Source organism: Ostrea edulis, chromosome 2 (assembly GCF_947568905.1).
Source record: "Ostrea edulis chromosome 2, xbOstEdul1.1, whole genome shotgun sequence".
NCBI lineage: Eukaryota > Metazoa > Mollusca > Bivalvia > Ostreida > Ostreidae > Ostrea > Ostrea edulis.
This window is the reverse complement of record NC_079165.1, coordinates 26,176,097-26,203,858: the sequence shown is the minus strand read 5'-3', so window position 1 is coordinate 26,203,858 and position 27,762 is coordinate 26,176,097. Positions and strand designations below refer to the sequence as shown.

The 27,762-nt window shown below is 36.3% G+C and overlaps 3 protein-coding genes across 4 annotated transcripts in view; 2 read left to right on the top strand and 1 right to left on the bottom strand.

Moving 5' to 3' along the window:
• LOC125678925 (uncharacterized) overlaps positions 1-27,762 on the top strand; it is a 158,675-nt gene that overhangs the window by 54,494 nt on the left and 76,419 nt on the right. The window lies entirely within an intron of this gene.
• Positions 17,463-19,877, top strand: LOC125659479 (P2X purinoceptor 7-like). 2 transcript variants are annotated; one of them, XM_048891165.2, is made up of 4 exons: positions 17,463-17,903; positions 18,286-18,507; positions 18,650-18,808; positions 19,643-19,877. In XM_048891165.2, exons 1-3 carry the CDS (start codon positions 17,680-17,682, stop codon positions 18,801-18,803), a joined length of 600 nt encoding a protein of 199 aa, XP_048747122.2. In that variant the 5' UTR covers positions 17,463-17,679; the 3' UTR covers positions 18,804-18,808; positions 19,643-19,877. The 2 variants fall into 2 exon arrangements, with proteins under 2 accessions (XP_048747122.2, XP_056012497.1); XM_056156522.1 differs by having other exon boundaries at positions 18,650-19,877.
• Positions 19,127-24,907, bottom strand: LOC125673011 (uncharacterized). Its single transcript, XM_056156519.1, has 10 exons — positions 24,287-24,907; positions 23,849-23,974; positions 23,408-23,504; positions 22,942-23,155; positions 22,116-22,653; positions 21,770-21,956; positions 20,963-21,220; positions 20,633-20,804; positions 20,336-20,484; positions 19,127-19,759 (listed from the first exon to the last, which is right to left on the bottom strand). The coding sequence occupies exons 1-10, from the start codon at positions 24,659-24,661 to the stop codon at positions 19,578-19,580; spliced, it is 2,298 nt and encodes a 765-aa protein (XP_056012494.1). The 5' UTR covers positions 24,662-24,907; the 3' UTR covers positions 19,127-19,577.

Genomic DNA, 27,762 nt, shown 5'->3' with positions numbered 1-27,762 from the left:
ATATAAAACAAAACATAGGACAATTAACATATAAAACAAAACATATAACAATTAACATATAAAACCAAAACATAGCACAATTAACATATAAAACCAAAACATAACACAATTAACATATAAAACAAAAGGATAGGACTATTAACATATAAAACACAAACATAGGACAATTAACATATAAAACAAAACATAGCACAATTAACATATAAAACAAAACATAGGACAATTAACATATAAAACAAAAACATTGGACAATTAACATATAAAACACAAACATAGGACAATTAACATATAAAATGAAACATAGGACAATTAACATATAAAACAAAACAAGTTAATAAACATATAACAACATATGATGATCAATGTTGAAGACATAGAATAACATACAAACAAGATATATAGAGGATATCTATGTTGCGTGTTTTGATATTTGGTTTATCCAACGAGTTGATAGGGTGTATTTATTCGCGAGGCTTGCCGAGAGAATAAACACACCATATCAACGAGAATACGCAATTATAGATGTGCTATTTAATATACAAAACAAAAACAGGACAATTAATAACAATATAACACCAATCAAAATTACATCAATAAACAACATTACATCAATCAACAATATTACATCAATCAACAACAGTAAATTCAATAATTCAACAACCCTACGTATGTTTATTGATAATGAATGTTACATAATGTATTGCAGTACAATGAACAATGCTATCGCTTGTTTGAAAACTAAATGTCCTGGAGACAAAATGGTGGAAAGCGTGAGTATGGGATACGACAAGTTCTGCAAGGACTCCAGTATCAAGACAGGTTGGTTCCTCCGTGTTTCTACTGTTAAAGTTAATATAGACAGGTTCATACGTCTGTGTGTGTACTGTCAAAGTCAATACAGTACAGAGGACAGGTTAATGATTCAGTATTATTACTGAGAAAGTCAATGTAGACAGGTTGATACCTCAGTATTATTACCGAAAAAGATACAGGTTAATACTTCAGTATTATTACTGACAAAATTAATATAGTATTAGACATGTTAATACCTAAGTATTTTTACTGACAGTATTATTACTGACAAAGTCAATATAGACAGGTTAATATCTCAGTATTATTACTGACAAATCAATATAGACAGGTTAATACCTCAGTATTATTACTGACAAAGTCAATATAGACAGGTTAATACCTCAGTATTATTACTGACAAAGTCAATATAGACAGGTTAATACAGTATAATCTGTCTAAACCGGCTATGTGTGGTTCCAAAGAAATTGGCCGGTTTGTACAGAGTCCGGAGTGCAGAATGTTGACAATAATGAGAGTTGCTTCCCTTGTATTCACTATCTATGCATACGTGTGTAATGATTGCTAACGTTTTAATATATCACAAAAGAATTCAAAATGTAAAAATAGAAATGTCAGTGTTTTATTGTCGTGCTCATTTGAAAAAGTTTCAATTTTTATTAAACAGTTTAAAATCTGGGAATTATTCGCGCAATTTTCTGTTGGTAAATTGTCGATTTCGTCTACACCATCGCCGTTATCAAGTGCTACATTATGTACGTTCGTCAAGTTTGTGTTGTGTTCGTTTAAAATTTGTCTTTCCCAGCTTTCATTGTAAATGTATCGCTTTCAACTGTCTCAATTTGTGAAACGGAAACTAATGCAATGCCGAGTGATCGACCGGACATGGCGAGTTGTGCTAACTAACTGCATATCATCACTGTCTGACTCGCCGTAGAGCTCCGAGAAGTCCACGAGGGGAAGCCCTGCTTTTGGAAAACATAACGGGGTTGTTGCAGATTTTGTTTCATTCCAAGACTGTATCGAATTCATCGATTAATTGAACTTTGTCTTTAATGTCAGTTCTCGTCTCTGTCGTTAGGGGGAGCGCCATTACCTCGTGCGTAGTGCTGTCATAATTGAAAAGTGCACCCCCTAAAAATCAGGTTTTATTTTAAACTGATCGCGATTCCTCGCCAGTTGCACTCTTTTACTTACCTGTGGCTTCCCTTGAGACACCCTTTGTGTACACCGCGTGTGATCGACCGAATACCGACAGGTTGGTCATCGTGGGGTGGCTGGTTTAAATGCGATAATTAGAGCTAATTACGAGCAGTTGGGACCTTGTGTGCACCGAATACAATTGAACGCAACAATTAGGGTGGTGTATCATCGAGGGGCCGGTTTACACAGGATAATTAAAGTTAATTGATAGCAGTTGGGACTGTGTAAGCCGGCCGATATACAGAATACGCAGTATCCGGAGTACAGGGAATTATTAATGAAGGATTTGTTAAAGAAATGTTAGGGACTATATTTTGTGGCCGGAATTGACAGAGCGCCGGAGTACTCAGAGGCCGGTTTGGACAAATTATACTGTATCTCAGTATTATTACTGACAAAGTCAATATAGACAGGATAATATATCAGTATCATTACTGATAAAGTCAATATATACAGGTTAATATATCAATATCATTACTGACAAAGTCAATATAGACAGGTTAATACCTCAGTATTCAATATACTACACACTTGTAATGTATAACAGTACTGTATTGTTGGATCTTGGTTTTGGGTACTTTTAGGACTAGCTACCTATAAAGATTGTCTTGCTAGCACAACTGTTAACCAGGACTGTCAGAAGCACTTCACACCAGATATGCAAGGTGGGAAGGAGGAGAACGAGGAGGAGGAGTGTCAGTAAGTGCTTCATTCAGATGTACAGTGAAACCTGTGAACGATGAAGATAACGAACAGTGATCAATCTCATAACTCCTATTAGCAATATAAAATAGATAGTTGGGTAAACACGGACCCCTGGATGTACCAGAGGTGGGATTAGGTGACTAGGAGGAGTAAACATCCCCTGTGTACCGGACACACCCGCCGTGAGACCTATATCTTAATCGGGTAAACGGAGTTATCCGAAATCAAAATTTGTTTGCCAAGAACGGCCTAACAATCGGTATGAAACAAGTCAAACAGCATTTGACCCAATAATAGGTTGTGTTGACAAACTAGATTGTTATAACAACCATAGAATTTGCCAAATACTGATTTTAAACGAGACTGTTGAAACCCCTGCACCATCAACTTGTTTGTCAGTAGCCTGCCTCGATTTAAAATCTGATCATATGCAGAACAAGCTCGTGCGTATCGAATCAGTTGAGAGATATAAACACCATATGCAGGTGATAATGAAATATTGCTACATAAATATAGGAAGTTAATGATGGAAAATCAATGCGTCGGAATAAACCGTGTAAAGAAAAAAAAAACCCCAACGAAAATACGAAATTAACAATAGAGATAAGGACCAGAATGCTCAGTGAAACGGAATGCACAAGTGTCAGATTAGATTTCACTACGTGTATTTAATATTTTCATGCAATATGTTTTCATTCAAAATCATTCATTAAAGTACAACGTAGCATATATTCTAATAGATTACAGTCATTAGCTTTGGTTGCGATATCTAATCAATTCTATTTTCTGTGTGTAGAAAATTCCATATTATTTATAAAATGTTTTTGAAGCTATTGACTGATATTGAATTACATACTTTCTACGTGACTGTTGGTATAGGATATCAGTAAAGACCATGTTAGGTAATGGATCCTGGATATTAGTGGTGAAACGATACAGTACCTTCTCGATTCGATTCGATTTTCGATATTTTAGTCTTGATTCGATGATTTTCGATTCGATACAATAGCATGTTCCAAATTCTTTAAAATGCTTAGATTTTTTTTTTACGTTTATTGTATTTATTGCTCTCTGCAGATAAATTCTACATAATATAAAAGCGTTTAACATAAAGCAGCACTCTTATCCTAAAGCCTAACTGTCACCATACCCAGGATTTATACATTGGGGGTGCATTTTTCAACTCGACTGTGTCCAGTTTGGTACAGCAAAGTTTACTCGTACGTTGATTAGGCAGTTTTCAATTCCATTGGGCAACCAGAAACCGTGTTATCAAAATCAATGTGTGCTATGATTCTAGAACCGTATCGAACCGAAACAGACCCGGAATAAATCGAACATCGAATCGAGATCTCTGCATCGCGATTCGGCCGCATCGCGATGCATCGTTTTACCCCTAATGGATATTTGTATTTTCTGTGTGTAGAAAATTCGATATTATTTATAAAATGTTTTTGAAGCGATTGACTGATATTAAATTATATACTTTCTACGTGACTGTTGGTATAGGGTATCAGTAAAGACCGTGTTATTTAATGGATCCTGGATATCTGTCATATATTGCCTTCTTCTTTCTATTTCTCTTTCACTCTATCTTGTCATTAGATTATGATATTTTTCCAACAGAAAGTTGACCTGATGTTGGTATAGCTAAGGTAAAATGTTGTATATACTGTAGTAATTAAATTCTGCAAATTATTCAAGGAATGAAGCTAATTTTGACATCTTACACGATATAATCTGACTTGGTGCAGTTTAGGCTTTGTAATCCGCAATGGTTGTGCATGTCCCCATACCAAGTTATATTATATAATATCATCTAAATATTTTCAGGGTGCTAAACCAATCAAATTGCATGCTACAAGTAAAATTAAATCACAGATTTAAAATTTGTCATTTCTCACTCGATCGATATCTGCATATTCTTCTTTTAATTACAGGAGAATAGCCATGTATTCCATGTGTGCGAAGAAAGCCGTGTCTAAATGTGACAGTGAAGGGGCTGAGGCGTTCACATCTGAAACTGCCAGAAAAATTATCACTCTTAAAACAAAACGTGAGGGCGGAATCAAGTGTTCAACTGGTAAGTTGAAAGTAACAAGATTTTTAACCAGTTACATAGAATCCATTAGAATTCTAAAGTATGCTCAAATATGAATCATCAAAAAATACATATAAGACTCTCAATTTCCTCTTTTCTAATGTTTTTGTTCTCAACTTCCTTTTTTCACATTCATCTGATATCAACTTCCTCCTTTTACCTGTATCTGCTATCAACCTACTCTTTTCACATGTATTTGCTCTTAACTTCCTCTTTTCACACTATTCATCATTTATCACGTTGTCACCTCTTTCAGGGAGGGAAATGCACATCATGCAATTATATAGAAACAGATAACCCATCGGTTGACCATTGTAACTGGTATATACAATGTTAAAGCAGTATTAGGTGTCATTTTCGTACTGAAAAATTTTGTTGTAAAATTGTAAATAATTATTTCAAAGACAGAAAACAATAAGGTAAATAAACATTTATTATTAATATTTGTGGTAGAAAATCTATTTAGAGGCTCTGGATGAAGCAAAATTTCATTGTTTTCCCGCATATTGACATGTAATTTTACATATTCAAGAGAACTAAAATATGTATTCTGATAAAACCTTCATCTTAGTTTTTATTTTATCAATGTTTATGATTAAAATCACCTACAAAATTATCAAAATAGCACATTTTTACAACAAAATAAAATTCTCGGATATAGAGCTACTTTTGCATTAAGATAGTTTGCTGTAAAGTATGTCACGTGACCCTTAGTATAATTGCTGTATGATATATTTTCTTACATTTATACGACGTTTATACTTTAACGCCTTTGGCGCGGAGAGTGTATGTTTTTGATGGCTTGCAATAGAATATGAAACGCCATGTTCTCCATTATCATTGAACACAGTGGCTCCAAATTCAATAATTAATGATAATATAGCACCACTTGTTGCACAGAAATTTTTTGAAACTAAACTGCATGTAATTATAAATTAAACCCAGGAATTACTTTCACGTGAAGGTTTCATATTTTGTTTACATACATTCGTACATCAGTTCATTCAAGCGTACATTTTTGCCATTCATTAATACCACCAAAGGAGTGGGGAGGGGCCAGTCCACCAATATTTCTTACTTTGTATGTACAAATAACGGAAAATCAGCGTTGTCAAAAAATGGAAGGGGGGGGGGGGGTTTACATGCCTGTTACATAGATATATTTATCAAACGTTAATATCTTCTCATGCACACATCTCTCTGTTGACATTTGCAATCATGAACATTGGTATAACGATGTAGATAGACAGCGAGCTCGACAAACGATAATGCGCTTATTTATTGGAGAAGGGGTTACGGAAGTTGCATTACCTATCAGTTTGGAAAAAGAGGAAGACAGTCAGGAAAAAAAGCGAGGGGAATAACTGGTGGCTGTCTGATCAATAATATGCCGACCGTCAGATAGAATAAGTGGCAGTCGCCCTCTACAGTAAGAAGCGACCGCTATTTTTTACTAGAGGGAAATAGTCGTCGTCGTATAAATTACGTGGCGACCACCAGTTGAATTAGTATTAATTCTATACCCTGACAACTCTCGGCTTTCGTACAAAACTGTAGATCATGGTTTAGCCCGTCTCAAAATGAGAATTAGTTTTAACATGTGACATATTCCGAGTTTACAGAAAGGTCACAAAGTTAATGAAAATTCAAATTTTCTCGTTTTTGGTCAGTAATTGACAAAATTGAAACATTTGTTACTTCAGAAAATATAGAGCATACGCTTGCCTAATTCAACCTTGTGTATGTTGCATACCAGGTGCAACTTTGACAGAAAATTTGACACATAAGAAAACGCCTGCTCCGTGTTTTCCAAAGCAAAATATATGTATAATTTTGAAAAGTTTTATTTTTTCTTCTTGATACCTTAACTTTGTCAATGTCCGTGACGATCTTGTGGCTTTAGTCACATTATGATTGTGTATTTTCTGTGGAGGCATCATCACCTTTATCTTACTGTTCCTTGCTCTTTGGCCTTGGTTATAATTCTAACGTGACGTCATGCTGGGTATATAAGGAGGAATACGTGTAATGCGTTAACGTATGAAAGGAGCATTTATTAAAAAGATTTACACCACAGTATATCAATTAACTTGTATCTATATATTCAGAGTATAACCATTTTGTTTACTAGGTGGCGCTCCTTCAACAATGCCGGCTCTGTGGACTCTGCTGTCTGCCGCTCTGGTCACTTTAGCCGCCATTTTATAAAACCAACCTACCTCTTGTATTGTGGATGAATACAGAACATTCCAGTGGAGCGTGAATCACTCGGTGTGGACCGCATTATCACTAGCAACACTAACCCCGTCTCTATACCGGAAATCACGTGTTATTGGGTTGGAAAAGACTGTTTATATCATTGGAGAAACGGACTGAGACACGTGACACATGTTTTCGTGTTTAACATTAAGTAGTAAAACATATTTTTGATTTAACAGATTTGTTAACGGTATTTCACGCTTGCCTCGACCAGAACGTTTTGTATTTTTATTATCAAGAGTTTACGTAAAATTAGAAGACGAGGATGATTCTTAAGAACCAGCAGAGGAAATTCTAAACCATCATCTACATTCTACAAGTGATTGATTTCTATGCTAAGTGTAGTGTATTTGTATGCGTTTGTGTATAGATTGGTATGCAATCTTTAAGTGCTTTTTTTAAGTATGGTACGTTTTGTAATGAATGGATTTTTGAATGTTTTGAAGTTTATATAGAATTTGTTGAAAAAAGCCTTTGTAATCAGAATTTGTCCATCGTCTGTAAGTGCAGTTCCCTTTCGTGTAAATGTTATTCCACCACCTTTAAACATATGCGTTAAGATTTTCCTAATTTTGCAGAAAGTTCTTACGCTTTTCGTAATAATTGGAATTTCAACATAACCACCACACGTATTCATTATGTCAAACAGATTGGATTATAGACAAACCGCATGTCATGTCATGAAACGTGGACCACGATGGTCCTTAAAGTGTGGTAATTTTTAAAAATGTGGGGAAGTTCTATATGGTCGTTATGGCTTATTGGTTGAGATACCTCGTACACAGAAAACTGCATCATGTCAGGTCAAATGAACATATATGTATGTATTAATCGTTCTAGAGATCGCTAAATGACGGTGAATCAGGTGAGCAGTGTCGCCCTATCGACCTGATAAGTACATTGCATGTTAATTGTGGCCTATTGATCTGATATGTGCATTGCATGTTGATTGTGGTATTTTCTATTAAGCGTTCACACACTGATCTATCGTATCGGATGTATAATAGAGGACTTGTCACGTTTTACGGTAATATAAAAGTAAGATACACAGAAGCAACAAGACAAGGAAGGACAATCTAATGTCTGTAACTATCTCAAAGTGTTCGGAAAATGTCAACAGAAAGATCATCTTGTTTTCTTAATAAACGATCAAAAATATTCCCTTGATCTCACAATGGACACGGGTGATCAGTATGAGTAAATCTTCCAAGTTATTAAACTGTAGTATACCGTGTTATAACTATGGAACTGTCCGTAAACGTGACCATTTCATGCACTGCCGCACACAGTAGTAGTTTAAGGTAGATTGATCAGTGTGGTCTGACGACACTTGCTACAAAATGAAATTTAAGAACAAAATGATAAAATGGATGCGTGGGTTGATAAATATATATTGGTTATTCTGATTGTAATTAATATAACTATTAAGTTCCTAAATTATCAGGAACTTGTATTCTTTCTTTGATGTAAGAAATTGTGATACATTGCCTATCCCTATAGAACTCTATACAAAATTTTCCCACTATTTTGGTCACAACTGCGAAATCGGGGTCAGAAATTAAATTCAATGTGGTGAAATTTATTCATTTTATCAAATATACATTTACTATCCATTTTTATGATTTTTGATTTTTTTTTGTAGCAAGTGGCCTTAAAAATGTATAAGAATAGTTTTGTCTTCCATTTATAAACCCCTGTGTTGAAAACAACCGCCGACTGACCTGTGAGTACTGTTCTACTGGCAATAGACTACTGTAATGTGACGCGATATTTATCAGCGAAAATAATGAAATTTACAAGCGAGTTTTAGTGACTACTCACAGAGCAGTATCTTAGTTAAATATACTTGTATCAATAAAATTGATCTGTGTTATTGTTAACAAAATTCAAGTTAAAATTTTTGTAATATACATGCTTGTATATTATCTTTTGTGGTAGGAAGAATAATATAATTGTAATTTGGGTTTGTGTTAATATTTTTCGCGAGTCCTTTGTAGTAAATGTTTATTAGGTGCGGATATTTTGCTTTTCTAGTTAAACATACTCTTACCATGTAATAAATAATGTTGTACATATGTGTGTTTCCTTATATGGATTGAATCATTCCACAAGGTCACATAGGATATTGTTCCTCATCTCAAGGTCATCTAGGAAGGTCATCTTAAAGCGACAGCTTCTCCATACCTACAGAACAGATTATCTCCCTAAATGAAAACAACCTTTTAGCATTATGGGTAATCTTATAATGCGACTGCAACGACGTTCTTTTGGATTTTGTGTAGGCAATAGAGAAAATGATAAATCGTAGAATAAATAAAAAGAAAATTTATTTAACAATAAGAAAAGAAATATAAAGATGTTTGAAAAACACAAAGAAATCACACTTTCACATACACACACACACACTCTCACCGAGAAAGAAAATATAAATTTATATGATAAACCTGGCAATATTGACAATGAATATAACGTATAGCTGTCAAGACAATTCAATAGTCAATACAACGAATATGTCAGTCCAGGCTGAAAATGTAACTGGTAATAAATGTATTACAAAATGGTTCAAATAGTAGCAAATTCCGCTAACTACAGAAAAAGATAAACAGTAGTGCAAGGTGAAGATAACGAACAGTGATCAATCTCATAACTCCTACAAGCAATACAAAATAGAGAGTTGGGCAAACACGGACCCCTGGACACACCAGAGGTGGGATCAGGTGCCTAGGAGTAGTAAATTACGTTTTGTTAATACAAAATTTCTCAAATTCCTTTTTGATAAAATGTTAATTTACTGAAACTCAATATGAATGTTAGGCTACTCAGCACAATTCAATTGAACGCGACGTCACACAACCAGGCCTCCATACACAACACAGCGCTAACAGCCCCTCCACTTCCAGTCCCTGACTCATATGTCTCCCACTGGACAACGATACTGGGTAATGCCGACTTCAAACCAATGCGAACACTAGGTCCACAAAATAGTTGCTGAATCCACCACGTGGAACACCCATGTACAGGTTGGGAACACTTCCCCTATAGCGAGATATTCTCGCTAAAACGCGATTATCCCTCTTTAAATAGCGAGAAATAAACATTAGCATAAACAGATGTTTTGACGTCTTTATTGAAAATAATGGCAAATCCCGTGCAACGCTGGATAAGTGCGACACGCACTCAACATGATGCGAATTGTTTCTATGAAATTGACAACATAGTCATGAAATTGCATATCAAAGTTGCTGCGTAAGAGGAAAGCAGTCTGAAATCCAATACACATCGTGAGTGTTTTTGTTTTGATTCATATATTTGCAGAAGCATCAGACATTTTAGCACTTTTTCTTCTTTTCACGTGAATCACGAAGAGATGTACTCCGCGGGTGTTTTTCTCGGTTGTACGGGATATATTTATTCTCGCTAGAGAGTGATAATTGAGTTTTAGCGAGAACATCTCGCTATAGTTGAAGTGTTCCCTACCTGATGTACAGCACGGTCTCACGTGTTCTGATTCCCACGCCGAGCACCTTCTGAACGCTGGGAGTAGGGCCTGATATGGCTCAGATAGTTTCTTAAAACCCTTCTACACTGAAATAGCAATTACTTAACCTAAAACTTATACACAAGTTACTTGTTTTACAACAAAATTGAAAACACAATACACGAGGAAATTAACCCGAAACCTCGCAAATATTTCACACAAAAATAGTTTACCGGCTGGGGAAAATCAATGCCCACACAGTAAACTGTTTGTCTCTCTGGCTACCCATTACCGAGACTAACTTCTGGAATTCGCCAAGAAAAGACCCTTGCTGGACAATTAATATGAAAACGTGGCCACAAGCTTGATAATCAGCCGCAACTCTGACTGACCAAACCGGTATACTAAAAATAGCCTTATCGACCAACATTCACACTACGGAAACACATTACAAGCATAAACAAACTATTTACAGACAACACCACAAAAACTAACAGAAAGAAAATTAACTTCATCACAGCGATGAAAATGAAGTAATGATATGATATGATAGTAAAAGGTTTCATTGCCATTTAGTATTGTTTGAAATACAGTGATGATCTTCCAGTTGTTTTCCATTGGAAATGGAATATATATTTGGCTTCCTGTGCGCGGTAGCTCCGTGCTAGAGCCATCGCTTTGTAAACGGAAGGTTGTGAGTTCATGCCTTACTCGTGTCATGGCCATGTCAAACCTAAAACCTAAATGTGGGTAGTGTTTGCTCCTTTGCGAAACGCTCGGCATTTAGAAGTGAGAATCACGGATCTGTCGAATATGATCTTAAAACAGAGGTCCCGTTTTACGTCAGGACTTGACACGTTAAAGAGCCCTCACAGCTACGATCCTGCGCGCTAAGTGTAGATTTAGATTTACAGCTAGTGACATCTCAAAAAGAGTGAAAAATTCTCGATGGGACGTAAAACAAACAACCAACCAACCAAGTTGTGAAGCTCTCCGTAAAACGCTGTTTTGCTGAGAGAGTAGCATGTAAACAGATTGAGAACACTTTCCCTTTTGCGAGATCATCTCGCTAAAAGGAGATTATCCCTATCTAGCGAGAGTAAATATATCCCGTACAACCGAGAAAAACACCCGTGGATTGCATCTCTTCTTGTTTCACGTGAAAAGAAAAAAAAAAAGTGCTGAAATGTTTGATACTTCTGCAAATATATAACGATCTTAATAATCACAATATGAAACTGTAGGAGAGATCTCTTGCAAACAGTTAGATAATGGTCCTTAAAGGAAATGACAAGCAAACATATGTTATATTAAATATCTCTGCCGATACGAAGGACTTCAGCTAGATGCTTAACACATGACTCATTATGAGATGTCTGGGGCTGGGGCGCTTTCCTTACCGTCCTGCAAGTGATGTGCATCGATTTAATCGGGCATCTACGGACGTCATATCAAAAAGTAAAAGAAATATTGAGTTACACATTCCATACTATCTAACTTTCGCAGCTCAAAAGTGAGACCAAACTATACATTTGAGACTGAAAAGCTTTATGGCATATCAAACTAAATCGGCAATTCTCGGATTATTTCGTTAAACTTCAGTGGGAAGGGAGCTCCTATTGCACTAAACTACCGTCTCGAATTTCGGTCTCAAATGTGACCTAGCTAAATTGCAAGGGCCCGGAACATATTCGTTAATCTACAAAGCCTGATGAATGTCAAGACCTCCTCTAAATTAAGTTCACTGGGATTTTTATTAGTTCAAATGGTTGCTTAATTGGTATTCAGTTTTACAAATTAGATTTAGAGCCTTTCCGATTTATTTCTCTTTCACCCAAGTTTACTTAAACTTGTCAAACGTTTGTCATAGTAAATTGGCGCAGTGTGCCGCATATATGTAAGGACGTAGACATATGCTTCTATATACCATTTTCTAAGGAATCCGAAATTTCGATAACAGTGGGTACAGAAACTTCGACGAGATGGTTTTATATGTCTCCGTTGTGTTCAAACGTTTCACAGGCAATGGATTCATGATCAATTCCAGGATGGCAGAAAAATTGATTCAAAGTCTGACGTCATTTCCATAATATCTGCTGTTACCCCGGAATCGTATGCAGATGGGGAAAATTGTGAAAGTCGATAATCGTTTTCAATTAGGCGACGAACATTGAAGGTGTGTTTTTTCTTCTATATTATTTGATAACCTCGTACATATGTTTCATTACAATCTAAATCTACATTATTGGTAGTTAACACATGGAAAGGTGAAGATAACGAACGGTGATCAATCTCATAACTCTTTTTAAGGAATACAGAATAGCGAATTGGGTAAAGGTGGACCCTGGATATACAAGAGGTGGGATCAGATGCCTAGGATGAGTAAGCATTCCTTGTCGACCGGTCACACCCGCCGTGAGCCCTATATCTTATCAAGTAAACGAAATAATCCGTAGTCAAACTCGGTGTACCAAGAACAACCTAAAAATCGGTATGAAAGAAGTCAGACAGCATTTGACCAAGTGATGATTATAAAGACCATATTTGTGAAATGCTAACTTTAAACGAAACTGTTGAAATCCCTGTAACATCAACTTGTTTGTCAGTAGCCTACTCGATATAAAAATGGATCTTACGAGAACAAGGTCTTGCTTATTGAATCAATTGAGAGGTATAAACAACATATGCAGGTGATGATGGAATGTTCCTACATAGGTATGAGAAGTTGACGATGGAGAAGCTGAAAACAACCCATTTGTCATAAAGCTGAGTTGGTAGTTTGCCATCAATATCCATCATCAATAAAATATAAAGTACGAAGCAGATATGGAGGACTCTGTGGAGTCTTTTATTTTGATTTCACAGGAATATATCAAATCGACATATGAATGATGGATTGATTAGATATTGTTTAACGTCCAGGGGTCCGTGTTTGCCCAACTATTTATTTTGTATTGCTTGTAGGAGTTATGAGGTTGATCACTGTTCGTTATCTTCACCTTGCATTTACTCATCTGGAGAAGTCACTATCGCCGGTGAAGGACTGCATGATTTATGCCTATGCTCGGTGCTTATGGCCTTTGAGCAGGGAGGGATCTTTATCGTGTTACACCTGTTGTGACACGGGACGTCGGTTATTCAATTTCATCCGAAGGACTGCCCCATTTAGTCGACTCTTACGACAAAGAAGGCGTACTGAGAAGCTATTCTAATCCGGATCCCCACGGGAATACATATGAATGAAAATGATTATTGTTAATAGCTAAAACGTCGTCGATATATCTAAATGTCGAGGTGAAGGCCACAACAAGAAATATTTGTTCTTAAGTAGAACCTTTGAAATAAACTATGTTTCTTTTAAAAGAATAAAAGACAGGTCAGTTGACAAAGAAGCACAATTCGTGTCCGTGGGAAATCCAACAGACTGTTGGATGACTTGTTCACCAAAGAGTACGAAGATATTACCATTGAAGAACCCCAATGCCTCTTTAACATCAACTTCAAAATATATGTGCGTACAAGCAGAGCGAGATTTCAGAAAGTAATTTTTTGAATGACTGATATTTCTTTTTCTATTTTTATTAGAGAAGCAGCAGTCTTTGAAGTCAAAAGGTCTAGTCTTAATTTAATATGAGGAATGGTCATGTAAAATGCTGAAAAATCATACGTTTAAATGTTGATTTGAGAAAGGTTCACAAAAAGTTCTTTAGACTGTTTTAGAATCCACATTTGATTTACTAAACTTCTGGTATATGAAAGGTGAAGATAACGAACAGTGATTAATCTCATAACTCCTATATGCAATACAAGATAGAGAGTTGGGCAAAGACGGACCCCTGGGTATGTCAGAATTGGGATCAGGTGTATAAGAGGAGTAAACATTCCCTGTTGATCGGTCACATCCTCCGTGAGCCCTATATCTTGATCAGATAAAAGGAGTTATCCGTAGTCAAAATTAGTGTACCAAGAACGGCCTAACGATTGGTGTGAAATAAGCCAGACAGCATTTGACCCAATGATGTATTGCACCATCAACTTCTTTGTCAGTAGCTTGCCTCGATTTAAAAAATGACCATACCCAGAACAAGCTCTTGGGTATTGAATCAGTTGAAAGATATAAACAACATATGCATGTGATAATAGAATATTGCAACAAAAATATGGGAGGTTGATGATGGAAAAGCTGAAATCATCCCGTTTATCATAAAGTTGAGCAGTTAGTTTGTCGTTAATGTTTATTTTCAATACAAATATCTAAGTATGAAGCAGAAATGGACGACTCTGTGTTTTTTTTTAATTTCGAGTTCACAGGTATATATCTAATCGACATGGTAATGAAAATCAGTCTTCTTAAATTGAAGGCCACAGCAAGAGATTTTTTCTTCTCACGTAGAAATTGTTTTTAAAAATACTGCTTGATATGAATGTAAAACCAGGTCAGCTGACAAAGGAGCATAATTCGTGCCCATGGATTTTCCAACCGACTGTTGGAAGACCTGATCACCAAAGACCACGATGGTATTGTCAATGAGGAACTCTAGGATATTTTTTATTTCAACTTCAGAGTACTTGTGCGTGGAATCGGAATGGTGTTTAACAAGTGTATTACGCCACAGTACGTGTGAATTTCTCCTTTACAGCTGTTCATATTTCCGCGAGGAGCAAAGATAGGGGCTTGGGTAGAACATTTACTGGATCCAGCAATGTATTTCTGTTTGTTTGTATGGTTTTTAAATCCAGCATACATGTAGGTACAGTAACTCATATTCATCTGTCCCATTGACTGGGATATCAAACGTGTTTAAAAGTGACGCATGATTTTGAACGTTTTCATCTTGAAAATGACTTGGAGTATAAGTAGGATTACCAAATGTAAAATAATGCTGAGTTCGTTTAAAATACAGTTGTAATAATGAGCCTTGCAAACAATGAGAATTTTATTGCAAGCTTTGTCAGCAAGAACCAAAACATATGTCCCATGTAACCTTCCAATCATGTAACGTAAATACAGAATCATATGTTTTCACAATACAAAATATGCAGAATGATATGTATCCACATTCCAAGATATTCACAATTATAGATTTTCATATAAAAAAAAATATGCACAATCATATAGTTTCACATTACAAGATAAGCACATTGTGTTTTCAAATTACAGCATATACACGATTGTACTGGCTGGAAGCCAGTAAGTATAACCAGACACAATCTTATATAGACGAAGCCATTTATTCAGAACGTGTGCGTTTGTGTGGTAAAGAGCTGAAATACAATATATCACAAATCAATTTACAGTTCAACAAAACAAAATTTCAGTAAATGAATAATCACAATTACAAAAATAAACACTACTCGGTATATTGAAAAATGTCAATAATGCTGCATTTTGTCCTAGATAGCAATTCACATTAGCAGGTTATATATTCAATATTTAAACAATAAGAAATAAATTTAATAGGAATGAAGTATTGCTGTATTGCCATATAATTTCACTGTATGCAAATGTGAAGTAAAAGACTCGAGAATTTACAACTTAGAATGTAAACACGAAAAAAAATGGCGTCTTACATAGATCAGCCTGGGTAACAATTTGCAGGATGAAATAAGTATGGGCACGAATAACACCATGCAAAATACACTTATACATTCTATAATATATATATAAATGTAGGAAAAACAACTTATATTTTGCAAGGACAGGGAGACGATGACTGTAGCCAAAAAATGTACACTGGCGTGTGGCGGGACCACACTGTTACGTTGGAGCGACGTGCAATAATAATGACTTCCAAAGAGTTCCAAGACAAGAGCAAATAACTCTAATAGAAAAATGTTTACAAAGATGGATAACTCTTACATCCTACCACACGATCATATATAATAGAAGGAACTTGTGACTACCATTTAAAATGTAAGGCCTTCCAAGAAGACACAAATGGACAGACGGGCAACTAATCAGAGGTACTGATAAATAGACGGATAGGTAGACATATAGACAGACAGAAAGACAGAAAGACGGACAGATACACTGATAAGACAGATTTAATCAGACCACGGATATTGTAGTTTTCCCGCGTTTTGAAGAATAGCGGGAAAACGTTGTATAATAGGAACGTGTTCGAATGCCTATGCGTATTGATACAAGGCGTGGCCATAGGAAGACCTATATAAAGTGTCGATATCATGAGTAAGGTCATTCTAAGCCTGTCTCATGAAGTGCAGGTAGCACAATTTTTTTCTTTTTCCACGGGCAGCATGACTCTTTAAAATGATGACTTATTGCGGCGAGTGTCCGAAATAATGGACTCTAAACTATCTTCTTTTGAGAAAAAGATATCTAAACAACAACGTCAACGACACGAACAACAGCTTGCCAAACTGCAGGCAATGAATGATAAGATTATTGTTTTCAAGTGCAAAGGGAATGAGGCTCAGTATAAATTTAACAAGAGTGTCAGAGAAAAATTAATAGAAGCTAACACAAGTATCAGCAAAAGAGACACAGAAAAGGCTTTTAGCAGCCTATCATCAGGTATTGATCTTATTTATCAACAACAAAAATGAATGAAATTGGCCGATTCTTCCAAAACGGGTTGGAGAACCGTTCAAGGATACACACAGCACGAATTGACGTCCAACTAGGAGGATGAAAAACGCATCTTCAAAGCTGAAATCAGAGGTGAGAAGAAGTTAAAGGAGGAGTGGACCCAAAGAGCTAGAGTGTCAAGACGCAACAACCCATACTCCGAGAAAGCTCCCAACACGCAAAATCAGTCCAGGTCATACGAGGACGGCAAAAAGTCCGGGACATGCATCAAATGTGGTTTCATAGGTCACTGGGCAAAGGACTGCACCAGCTTCAGCAAAGAGACAGGCTCTAAGTTAAGTACATGTAGTTTAAAGTGTCCATGAAGTCAAAATATAAGTTAGTCTGAACTGATGTATCTTTATTAATAAAATACAGATTCGAAAGTCTCACGCTTCTAAGTGCCTTTATAAGCGAGATATCCACGGTTAAAATTGCCGATTTTCGCACCTGCTCAAAACCAATCAGCGGCACTTCCGGTTTTACTATATATAGCGATTGGGGTCTGTGACGTCACAACACATCAGTTTCAAAATGCCCAACGTAAGACATAGAGATAGCAGATCGTCAACTTCTTCCGACATCGGACTTCACATGTCGTTTGAAGTCTCATCTTGTGACGATAGCGACGGAGAAGACCTGCAGGACATTGTTCCTTACCAGTTTGAACCTGAGGCTTCTGAATCGAATGAAAGCGAGCAAGATTCCTCACTTGGGGGAAGCGACGAAGATCAGCCGAGACTGGACAACACCGATTGGTATATTGAAATTAACTTTGATATAGCCTGCTTACAATTTTTTCTACTCCAAAACTTTAATATTAGTTTTCAAAAAGTGGTACATTCTAAATAAACGAATATAAAAATTCGTTTCTTTATCTGTTTTTAACTGCTTAAATCATTTTAACGATAGAACATTCTATCTAGGGTATACAGTATATATCTAATGGACAAGCGGATAGTCGTGTATCCAAGCCGTATATTTTCTAATATATATTGTTTATTGGCTTCAGATTTGTGAGTTACGTCCATAACAAGTAACAAAAATACTAAATACCGTTAATAATAGAATCTTGTAAATAAAGATAAATATTTAGACTTGCATAGACACGGAATTTGTGTATAACTATATGATTTGTAGGTGTACTTGTGGATACTGTGTACTAATGCCTACACAGAGGGAGAGCATCTGCTGTTGTGAAATTGACAGAGTCAACAGCAAAAAGGATTCATCCGACCGAAAGCTTTCCTGCATCACTCAGCATCCTGGATTCTCATCGGTGTGCCTAGATGTGTATGTGCTTGAGACAGCCTACTATCAGTACCGCTCCCAGTATGGAGAATTACAGACCAGCATTGAAGAGTAAGAACTTTTACTGTATTTCATTTTATAATCATCCTATCTTTACTTCATTTTAAATAGTCAGGAAACAAAGGTGTACATGAACACATTCATAAGTGTTTATACAAATAAGTGGTTTTCTAATGTATACAAACTTTCACAGAAGGAACAGATATACATCATATCGACAACTTGTGCGCTGGTGCTGGGGCTACCTTGGGAAAAATGTCAGAGTCCCCTTACCATCTTGTGCTGTTCAAAAGATAAGAGCTGCATTTCCATCTGAGGACTATGAGGGTTTCAGGGACCCACAATAATGCAGGTATGTGCAAGAAATGCATTTTCATTTTAAATTCAGCCCTAGTTCTCTACTTACAATTTGATACAGCTGAAAAATCAAAATCTAAGTCCTTGAAATTACTCAATTTTGGGGGTCTCCGTGGCCGAGTGGTTAAAGCATCACATTCAAAATCACACAGCCTCTGGTCGGCGCGAGTTCGAATCCTGCTCGCGCCGGTAAGTGAGAAAGTTTCCCAGTTTACTTGCGGAAGGTCGGTGGTCTCTTCAATAAAACCTGGGCGTCACCAGATAACCGAAATATTGTTGAGTGTGGCGGAAAATAGCAAAAAACAAAACAAACTAAATTTTGTAGTAATCATTATTCGAGAAAAAACAATAAAATTCACAGTACATGTGATTGGGATATGAAAAGCTAATTACACCTCTGTTATTAATCATCATTATGCTACTAAAATATTGACAAACTGAAAAAAGAAACCTTTTCACTGTAAAGTTATGAAAAGGAAAGTATCAGCTACAAAAATAAATTTGAACCATGGAACGGGATGTGGACCCTGCTTTCATGTTCCCATTAAAGAGTCAAGGGATAGGGTAAGAGGGGACAGGAGTTTATATACAAGCAAAGTCTCTACAAAATGTCACTAGAGTAAAATACACAATATGCTAACTTATCAATTTACAATAACTAAACACTGTATATATACTAGGAAAGTTTACAACTAATCTATCTATAGCAATATATACAATGTCATTTCCTATCAAGTCCAACTAGTTACTACAGGTCGAAACTGTCACACACTTGTCTCCTTCCTACAAAACCGTGACTTGAAATTACACACTGCCTCTTCTTTTTCAGGGTGCATGAATGCGCTGCACAGAGGAGGTGGCTTCACTGATGGCAGGCAGGCAATGGGTTCCAGCATTGTCGCAGTAGCTGATTTTAGGGTTTCCTTCATCAGTGTTGATGTGTATTCTGAAATGTTAAAGAAGATCAGAAACATACATATTTAAAGTTCTTTTGCTTTTAATGTTATTTTTTTTATTGTACTGTACAATACTGTTATATATCAATAAACAATTGTTAGTCATGATTTCATTTCTACTTGTCTTGATAAGGCTAAAAAATGTATGTTGGTTTCCACTTTATTGTCCAACCCTAAAAATGGATTCATCGGATTATCCATGACAGTATATTGGGACGCACTACCTACCTGAACTTTCAAAAACCCTAATTTACCTTACCAACATAAATTTTGTATTAAGTTTACATTCATGCTTTTGCATCTCGCTGTGCGTAAGAGTTGCACAAAGGGAAAGAACTATTGGGCAACTCGGAAATTGCATATTACTAGCACCGGCTGAAGTTGACTGAATTTCAATGCACGAAGGTTCTTCGATCTTCAATCTCTGGGGCATAAGAATAATTCAACATATAATAAAAACCAACAACCTACCTACCTACCGTTAAAAATGTTGAGGTGAAAGTGGAAACCAACATATATATATTTTGGCCTAAGTGACCATAAGAAACTGATTATGTGATAGGTACCGTATGTAGGCTCCACTGTAACCTTCCGAACACTATAGTCACCCTGCTTAAATTTTGGGAAACTTATCTTGTACTGCAGGTCACCATCTCTAGTAGTAGCTTGTGACCTGGATGCATTCTCATTGTAGTGAATGACAGCCATCATTAGCCTATAATATAATGTATATTTTTGGTAGTAAAAATCTAATCATAATTTTTATGATTTACCAGGTACAAAATAATATAGCGGGGAAGGGGGGGGGGGATCATTTCTTGTTTGAAATAATATTATGGATATTTGTTATTATGCATGCTCACCTACAATACATGCCATGGTATGAAAATGAAACCATCTTTGGGGCAAAATGGTTGATGGTGCTGTGGAACGCCTCAATCTGGGAAGTCTGGAAGAGGGGGGAAAGCTTCGGGATGTCCTTCTTCATCTGTTTGGAGAGTATCAGATCTGACATCTTCTCACTGGCTTTTGATCCTATCCAGAAAGAAGAAAACAAATTATTTTAAAAGCTAAAAACTTGTTTACTCAGTTGTAATATTACAAAGTGAATAGGTAGCTTTGCATCAATCCATAGAATATCTTTGTATTCTTTATCAATTGGAAGTATAAATCAAATGAGTAGAATATTTTACCTGCTTTCAACCACTTCTTCTTCTGCTCATTGCCTTCAAGGGTGCTGTGGGCACATGTTGGAAATAAAGTGTTGTGGCCGGTGTGGACATTGTGGATGTGGTTTTCGACTGACTCCCATTTGGCCCACATCACCTCTCCATTCCCATCTGGTGTGGAGGCCGCAACCCAGTACATGTGGTTGGTCAGACTCTTGCACCACTTGACCAGCTCTGCACAGTCCTTAAGCTTGGATGCTGCAACAATTTTCTTCTTAAGGCCTGAAATATTTTAATTAAAATGTGAAAAGATGTCTTGAATTTTTTATATAAATGAACAAACAATAAAGCAGAGAATTTTAATTCCAGCTAAACCCCATTAAAAAACCCCAAAAAACAACAACTTCAGTTGCTATTTCAAATGTAGTTTGTTATCATACTTATGTCCTTTCTGTGTAATTTATTATTCCTAAGGGTTGTTTTATACATTATTAGGGCAATTATATCATTAATTATATCATTACAGTAGGCGCTATATATTAATAATAATAAATATGCATTTTAATTCTGACACTATGCATATTTTATTCACATGTATGTGCACATCGTAAAGCACTTTAGAGAACTAAATAAATGATGATAGGGCGCTATACAAATCTTTTGATTACAATTACAATCTTTATCTCCAACACAGGACAATTGAACAATACAAGTAAAACTGAATAAGTGAAAAACAATGCCAAAATCAAATCAAATTCAATATGTTCCCAAACTTTGTTTGGGGAACATAATTAAATCAAATTCATTATCATAATGATAACTGTGGTATACCTTTAGCTACATGCCAGACATCATAATAATGCACAGTGTCGGGCAAGTTCTCTCTGATCCATTTCTGGATTTGGAGATGTCTGTCTGTGACGATGGTCCCAACTTGTAACTCGTGGACTTGTAGCCATTGAATAGCCCGTTCCAGTCCCTTTTTTTCCATGCCATTGCTGTTCTTCACTTCATTGCTCTGTAAATCAAGATCAACTTTATGAATCAAATAACAATAAAAGAAGTGTGTTAAATTTGTAATAAGTACATTTTAACAAACTATTAAGAACTGAACTGCACAAAATATATGATACATAAACTTGAATTATAGGAATGTGATGCACTATTTCACTCTTACTTGAACTAGCTGTATGTCGATGACAATGCCTTCCTCTAAGTCAATGGTGCTGTATGAGCCATACTTGGCAGAGTGACCAGGAGAATCAGCTCGACCATCCCCACCAATGACAAGGGGCTGTCCCTTCTGCTGACATCGTCTAACATACTCCATCTGTTGGCTGTTCCATACACGGGCAATGGAAGGGAACAAAATGGAGGACTGATGGGTGGCGAAGGTTCTCCGTGAAATGGTGGCAATCCCCATACACTGCAGGACACGTAAAACCTTTGCTGCCAGGGCTCCAGAAAACAGGATGCTGGCAGACAGGGCAAGGTTCCCAGCTGGTATGGTTCCAATGGATGGCTGACTGCACCACTGCCAGGAGTATCCACAAAACATACACTCCGTAACAATCCGGACCATGGTCCCAACTACCTGCTGCACATCTGCTCTGGCAAACCGATGGCACATCTTGCAGCAGTTGAACAGATCAAGTAGCTGAGCTTCGCTCACAATGAACTTCCTTTCTTCTAAAGGGTTGTGTGGTACTTCACCCCTAAGATAAATAAAACACACGAGATATTCAATAATTTCATAGATATTTCATTCAAACCAATTTCTAGCTTCGTTTTCTAAAATTATATGTATATTAATTAATAAACTTCGAATATTTTAGAATATCAAATACTCTCATTGAAAATTTGAATTTGAAAGAATTAGACTAAACGTGTTCATGAGGAGAGGATATTGACCACAAAATTTAAAGCAAATATTTAACTACCAAAACTTTGCCCTAAATGTAATGGTAATTGCCCTGTCTCTATCAATAAATAACTAAACTCACTCCATATCAAGCCGTGATTCATCTGAACTGGAGCCTGATGGTTCATACATGGAGGCAGCTTCACTGTCACAAGGAGTAGCCATAGATTGGTCACTACTAGAGGAGTCATGTGTCAAAGCAGGTTTTTGTGCTGATTGCGAGTCTGGGATATCATCTCTCCCATTAAACTGCACTCCGATACTCCTCATTCTTGGTTGTAGCTCTGCTTGAACACCTTGATAAAAGACAGAGAGAATGAGTTTACTGTCTGTGACCTACACCTTCTCTAACATTTTAATTGGTTTATAATCATAGATTTGCATGCATCTTTTAATTAAATAATCACCTCTTATTAATCATATTCATATTTTTTTTAATGTACTGTATTATATTTGACAATATATTTATGAAAATTGCTGCTAAAAATTTAAACATAAAAATCCAGTTTAATAACTGGAAAACAAACTCTATCAAAACAGAAACATACCTTTCTCTTTCAAATTTGCAGATACTTGCACTCTGACACTTCTTGCACGAGGGCCTGTTGTCTGGCATGATGTGGTTTTTTTTTCTTCATGTTGATTCTGATAAAAGAAAATATATTTCATGAGACGAGTGATAAGGCAGATGAATTACAATGTCTAATTGTCAACACACGCAAATAAACCTTAGTAAATACACCTCAACACAAAAATCTTGCTTTGTCTGGGTTGTGTATTCATGGTGTCGAGATTGTAAGATCCCGAACCCGATCATAAATGCACACAATACCTAATCGAGTAATGGTACCAAATGTACATGAACTGATATGGGAAATATCAATTTAGTAAATAGTAGTGTTGTTCATTAAATCATATAGAGATCAACACATACTCATTTTAAAATACTGACTTTAACCCCTCTCCCCATCCCTTTAGTTATTACTTACACATGTAGCTGGATCTGGACCAGATGGACCCAGAGTGTCTGCGGCTACCATCATACATCCTGTATCCATGCCCTCATTTTCTCTTTCCTCAGTGGCTTGATCAGGACCAAGTAATTCAGCTAGAACCTAAAATATACAATACAAATGTTAGGAATCAATAGTAAATATACCATTAATTTGCCAAAGGAATATTACATGTATATATACTGAACATTTGCCAGAATGTACTTCATATTCCTAATTTTCCCACGATGTGTTGCAAGTCTAACTCTAATTATGGTTTTCAATTGTAATCATAATGTATATACTGCTTTAATGCTATATAGCAAAATGGATGCCCCCAGTTTCTATTGGCCTGTATTTCAAGATTAATCATGGTAAAGATTCTCTTGTAATGATATCTTTGATAGTTTGAAAATTGTATCAGTAAAGACAAACCCTGTTTCTTTCCCGTTTGGCTACAACCGAGCGCTCTGGGGTTGGGGACGACAAGAATGCCTCGTTGAGGTTGTCCCGTTTTCTTTTGGGGTAGATGGACGGTACCGATCCTGCACACAAACGTCTCTTGACCGTCATACCAAACTCCCTCATCAAGGAATACTGGGGTTCAAAGCAATCGGGGTTGAAATGTGCGGAACAAATCACGGTGTAATTGGACGGACCACTCCATTCAGCACGTGTAAGTTTTACGAAACGAGTCCACGCAGCACGCTGTCGCTCTTCCTTCGGGAAAACGTGCACGGAAACACTGTCTGATGGTCTATTGTTGCAGCCTGCAACAACACACATACGTCCAGATACTTTAGCAGTCATTCTTCCACGATTACCTCCACGATATAAACAAACTCAGATTGCGCCAAACATGTGTTGTGACGTCACGTCCGGAATACCAGCAACAGCCTCGTTATAGATGTCGTAAAGGTGTGCATTCGAGCGAAGATCATTTTTTGACCTATATCTCGCTTACTAAACAGAAAATCAACGTAATTTTTCGACATATCGTTTTTATTTATTAAACTGCGTCAAAAAACATACACTTGTATTTTGACTTCATAGACACTTTAAAAAGTACTGCACAGAATTTACTTCCTGCAAAATACAATGATTTAACAAAGAATTGTTTTACAGAACATGAGTTGAAAGATCGCCGTTTTGTGGCCCAAGTCAACGAAAATGTAAGCCCAGTTGGTCGTTTCAGAGGTCATTTGACAAAATGGGTTGAAATACAGACAGATAAGTATATTTTAGATGTGATAGGAAACGGATACAAAATTCCGTTCAAATCTATTCCAACTAGCGTATGTTTAAGCAATAAGAAATCGGCGAAGGACAATATCAAATAGTTCGTTTAGATATTCAAAGCCTCATTGACGAATGTTGCGTAACAGAGGTCAGTAACATTCCTTTTGTGGTTAATCCATTGACTGTAGCTTTCAACAAAGCAGGTAAACCTCGTTTGGTTTTGGTTTGTAGGCACATCAATAGTTGTATTCACGAATTTTCATTCAGAATGGAGGACGGTAAAGTTGCTAGAGAAATATTTCAGAAAGGAGATTTCATATTTAGTTTCGATTTAAAATCGGCATATCGTCACATTGAAATAGCAGAACATCATAAACAATATTTAGGTTTTCAATGGGAAATCGACGGCGTTGGTAAGTATTTTGTGTTTAACGTTTTGCCATTCGGCATTTCCTCGGCAGTTTTTATTTTTACCAAACTTATGAGGAAAGTAGTCCAGCATTGGAGGTCGTGGTGTTTCGTGTCATTGTGTATTTAGATGATGGTTTAGCTGGTTCTAGCAAGTTTGATCAAGCTTCTATACTTAGCGATTTAATCAAACATGATATACATTATGTAACAGAGTTGGATTTTATTATTGCTGAATCTAAACGTTTTTGGTTTCCACAACAAAATTTAGAGTGGTTGGGTTTTGATTGGGACACGTTAGATGGTGTTTTAAAAGTAACTTCAGAGAGAATTGATAAGATGCTCAAGTGTATACACGAGGTATATACACGGATTCAGTCGCGTGGTTCACGTTTTCTTGTGAAATGTATAGTAGGCCAGATCATATTTATGGAAGGCACTATAGGAAATGCGGTCATGTTTAAAACAAGATGTTTGTTTCAAGACATAATGACATAATGACAAGGGTCAGTTGGAATTCATGCATTGACTAAAGTTCACAATCTTTGGCAGAATTAGAATTTTGGAAGGATAATTCCAGGTTGATTAATGGGCAAAATATAAAGTCAGCTTACAGTGAAGTCGCAGAGCTAATTTGTTTTAGCGATGCTTCCGAATCAGGTTTCGGTGCTTATATGGAAAACTCAGAAACCACAGAGGTAATGGGACTCTGGACAGTAGAGGAATCTACGAGAATTTCCACATGGAGGGAACTAGAGACAATCAACAGGTCTCTGAATACTATAGGAGAAAGTATTTGTAGTAAAACTGTTACATTGTATACTGACAGCAAAAATTCTTGCAGAATTTTAGAAGTCGGTAGCAAAAAGTCTTATTTGCATGAAATTGCAGTTGAAATTTTAGAAAAAATTCAGAATTTACAAATAAACTTATATAATTCATTGGTTGCCAAGAGAAAGCAATATTAGAGCAGATGTGCTAAGCAAATGTTTCGACACACATGTGACAGATTCGCTACAGACTACAATACAAAATGTTTTAAATTTAACTCGAGATGGTGGTGCCCAAATACCAGCAGAGTAGATGCCTTTAAACAACTCTGGGGTGAAGACAATAATTGGTTGGTTCCACTCCCTAGATTGGTTTGCAAGCCATTAAACAAATTGAAGCAAGACAGAGGGAAGGGTACTTTGATTGTTCCTTATTGGAAATCGGCCCCTTTCTGGCCTTTATTATGCAAAGGAGATGACTGGGAGCCTTTTATCAACGATGTTCAGAAAGTTAAATCAATGATAACCGATAGAGGTAGAGGTGCAAATGGCATACTCGTAGGTCATAAATTTTTTGACATGGCAGTATTTCGGCTTGAATTTTAGATGTCAATATTTGTTAATTTATTTTCAGAGTTAAATGTTGAGAAGAACATAGAAGACATTTTAATTACGGCATGTGTGGATCTGGAATCATCGGACAACGCAGTATTGGCGGCAAAAATGAGTGAATATATTCTGAAATCTGAAAGTGCAAACACCAGCAAGAAATATTTTTCGTCTTTCAACAGATGGTCAAACTTTATCAACAGCAAAAGAAAATCAGCCATACCAGCAAATCCAATTCATATTTCACTATATTTCACACATTTGTTGAATATTGGATGCTCTTTTCATGTGATTTCTAGCGCTTTATCTGTTATAAAGTGGGTACATTCTATATTGGGCCATGAAGATCCGACCGAACATCCCTTCTTGCGGAATTTAGTGGAGTCTTCCAAGCGTCATAATAAGTCTAGAGTTACCAAAAAGGAAATTGTCACAGTCAACGATTTAATTTTACTTTGTGATCTACATTTTAACAGCACCAATTTGTCGGAAATGCGCGATTTGTACATGATTCTACTTTCTTTTGCTGGATTTCTACGCTTCGATGAACTAAGTTCGCTTCGTTGTTCAGACATTACCTTCATGGATGGATATGTAAAAATATTTATTAACAAAAGCAAAACCGATAAATATAGACAGTGGAATGAAATTCTAATTGCTTCGGGCCTTAGTTCAGCTTGTCCAGTCAGTATGCTTCAACGTTACGTATCAATCATTAGGAACTATAGATATTTCTTCAGATCATTTTTTATTTAAATCAAAGGATGGTTTAAAGCTGATTTATAAAGACAAACAGCTTAGTTACACACGCGCAAGAGAGTGCATTTTTATCCAAGCTTAAATTTGTTATGGGAAATATTAATATTGGTTTACATTCTTTGCGTT

What these genes read in the sequence shown, in the direction of transcription:
- LOC125659479 (XM_048891165.2), top strand. Translation starts at nt 17,680, where the DNA reads ATGCCCAACGTAAGACATAGAGATAGCAGATCGTCAACTTCTTCCGAC. An exon ending in AGACTGGACAACACCGATTG is followed by an intron (nt 17,904 to 18,285) that starts GTATATTGAAAT and finishes TATGATTTGTAG; the next exon opens with GTGTACTTGTGGATACTGTG. An exon ending in TTACAGACCAGCATTGAAGA is followed by an intron (nt 18,508 to 18,649) that starts GTAAGAACTTTT and finishes AAACTTTCACAG; the next exon opens with AAGGAACAGATATACATCAT.
- LOC125673011 (XM_056156519.1), bottom strand. Translation starts at nt 24,661, where the DNA reads ATGACTGCTAAAGTATCTGGACGTATGTGTGTTGTTGCAGGCTGCAAC. An exon ending in TGCAAATTTGAAAGAGAAAG is followed by an intron (nt 23,156 to 23,407) that starts GTATGTTTCTGT and finishes TCTTTTATCAAG; the next exon opens with GTGTTCAAGCAGAGCTACAA. An exon ending in TCGACATACAGCTAGTTCAA is followed by an intron (nt 21,957 to 22,115) that starts GTAAGAGTGAAA and finishes CTTGATTTACAG; the next exon opens with AGCAATGAAGTGAAGAACAG.